At 28.8% G+C, this 2383-nt stretch overlaps 1 protein-coding gene across 1 annotated transcript in view; it reads right to left on the bottom strand.

Moving 5' to 3' along the window:
- The window catches only part of LOC107632718 (WRKY transcription factor 6-like), a 3184-nt gene continuing 2273 nt past the window's right edge, over nt 1473-2383 (bottom strand). Inside the window, exon 5 of the mRNA XM_016336383.2 lies at nt 1473-2328. Within this exon, the coding sequence (XP_016191869.1) occupies nt 1666-2328 (663 nt within the window). The 3' untranslated portion in view covers nt 1473-1665. The remainder of the gene's footprint in view (nt 2329-2383) is intronic.

Raw genomic sequence — 2383 nt, 5'->3', positions numbered from 1 at the left:
AAACCAACTTTAAAAGATTCTTTCGTAAATACTTTCAAAAGCATCCCTAACTTTTAAAAACTATAAACACAGGTATATAAATTTTTTGATTTATCAATTGCAAAATAAGATACTTATATTTTTGAAAAGTACAAATACCTGTTTAAAAAATTTTACCAAACTTATATCTGAGTATTGTATGCTTATATTAATTAAATCCACTAAATAAGTACAAACAACAATTTGATGTTACCAATGAGTTATAGCTCAAATGGCATAATCTTCTTATACTCAATTAAGATGTTGCGGATTTGAGTCTCTTATTTTTTGTAAAAAAAAAACAATTTGATGTTTATATTAAAATCTTCACTTATTTACCCAAATAATAATAATAACAAAAACAACAACCGCAAAACCTTCACCTCATATTTTTGGGATGAATTATTCAACTTTTTTTTTTCAAAGGAAAGTATCTTTTCATATCCGAGTAGAAGATCGAGATAATGAAGAAAGAGGGAAATCCAAGTAGTAGTTGATGTAGAAATTTTGAGATGGGATCCAAAATAAGTAGCATGGAGATTTAGAAGTATTTAGAGAAAATTAAACATGACACTTTCTTTCTGAGTATGTCTTCCTTTTCTCTCACAAAATCACAGTAATGTCAAAGCTGTGACATATCTTCATCAACCACTCAATTTCAGACCCTTTTCTTTCTTTCTTTCTTTCTTTATTTTCTTTTTCCTCATTGCCACTATGTACACGCAACTGCCTGCGTGCTATCTCCCTTCTTTAATCTTCTTTCTTTGTTCTTTTCTCTTCTGGATTATCTTTTTATTAGCATAAGAAAATTACAAAGGAAATCCATAAAATTAATTAAAATGGTTATAAAATGATATTATTGTGGATGTCATCATAGAGCATTATCATGCATAATAAAATATGGAGTATTATTATACATAATGAAATATAGAACATTATCAATTAATGAAACATAATATTTATCTATTTTTAATTTTTTATCATATTTTTACCACAAAAATCATATATATAATAAAAAGTTTAACTGAAAAGTTAATTTTTCCAACAAATATAAATTAATTCTTTTAATTTTAAATTCTAAATTCTAATTAAATCCTAAATTTTAAATTTTATATCCTAAATTCTACCTCTAAATTTTAAAAAATAATTTTACAATAGAAATTGAATAATTGATTGATATTAGCTCATTATAATTGGTTCTCATTAATTTTTCATAATAAAATAATAAACAAGCATCAAAATCCATTAACATATATGTAATCACCCTACAATAAATAAATAAACAAAATGGGAAACTAACGAGGTCACTTCTGTGTATGAACTTTTCATTCGATTTGCTATACAAATTTAATTCATTTGAGCATACAAACTGAATAAATAAAATATCAAACCTCTCCTAACCAAATCAAAATTAAAATTATTTAAGAAAAAAAGATCAGAAAAGAATCTCTGTCTAATTGTCAAATAGTAATATATAGTTTAAAGTTTAATGCCCTAAGCAAGTTCCTCAAATAAATGAGAATAAAAACTAATAAAAAAAACGGTGCGGTCATAAATAACCAGCCAAATTAGAATAAAATAAAAAAATAAAAAATAAAAACTTTTTAAAAGGGATCAACTAATAATGATTGGTTCCACCATTGGTAGCTAGCTATTGTTGTTGAGTGTGCCATTGCCATTGTCATTGCTATTGCTAATGTTGTTTTGTTGAGTAGGAGCAGCAGCACTAATAAAGGAGCTAAGAGCTGATACCAAAGCAGCAGTGAAGTTTGGATCAGATGCAATTGCAGCACCAACTGTATCAACAAGATTGTTACTACTACTACTACTATTACTATGATCTTTATTATTATTATTAGGCATTTGTAGACCACAAAACTTTGATTGGTTATTGCTATTATTATTACTACTATTACCACCAAATATGTTGAAGGGTATTTGTGGAATTGTACTAGGCCTTATTGGGAACTGAAAAGGGTGGTTGTTGTTGTTGTTGATGGGGGAGTCATCATGAGTAAGGTCCAATGTGATAGTTGGGAATGGTGCTGAAGCTGAGATTGTTGCCATGGTTGAAGTAGCAGCTGATGATGATGATGAAGAAGATGGAAGAAGTGTTGTTGCTAAGAAGTTTGTTGCATTGTTGATTAGGGTGGTGTTGTCATTGGTTGACATTGATGAACCAGAAAGAAGCATTGTTGCGGCTGAGGAAGTTGTTTGCGCCATAGCCATTGCTGCCGGTGGCAAAGGGTGGTTGTGCTTCCCTTCATATGTTGTCACTAACACTGTTCTATCCTCTGCACACCTTTGCACCTGTTTTTGTTTTATGGTACCAAATATATATATTTTTTATTTAGTATTCATTTAT

The sequence above is a fragment of the Arachis ipaensis genome, chromosome B03 (genome assembly GCF_000816755.2).
Source record: "Arachis ipaensis cultivar K30076 chromosome B03, Araip1.1, whole genome shotgun sequence".
NCBI classification, from domain to species: domain Eukaryota; kingdom Viridiplantae; phylum Streptophyta; class Magnoliopsida; order Fabales; family Fabaceae; genus Arachis; species Arachis ipaensis.
Note: the sequence above shows the minus strand (reverse complement) of the source record. Positions and strands in the feature narration are given on the sequence as shown.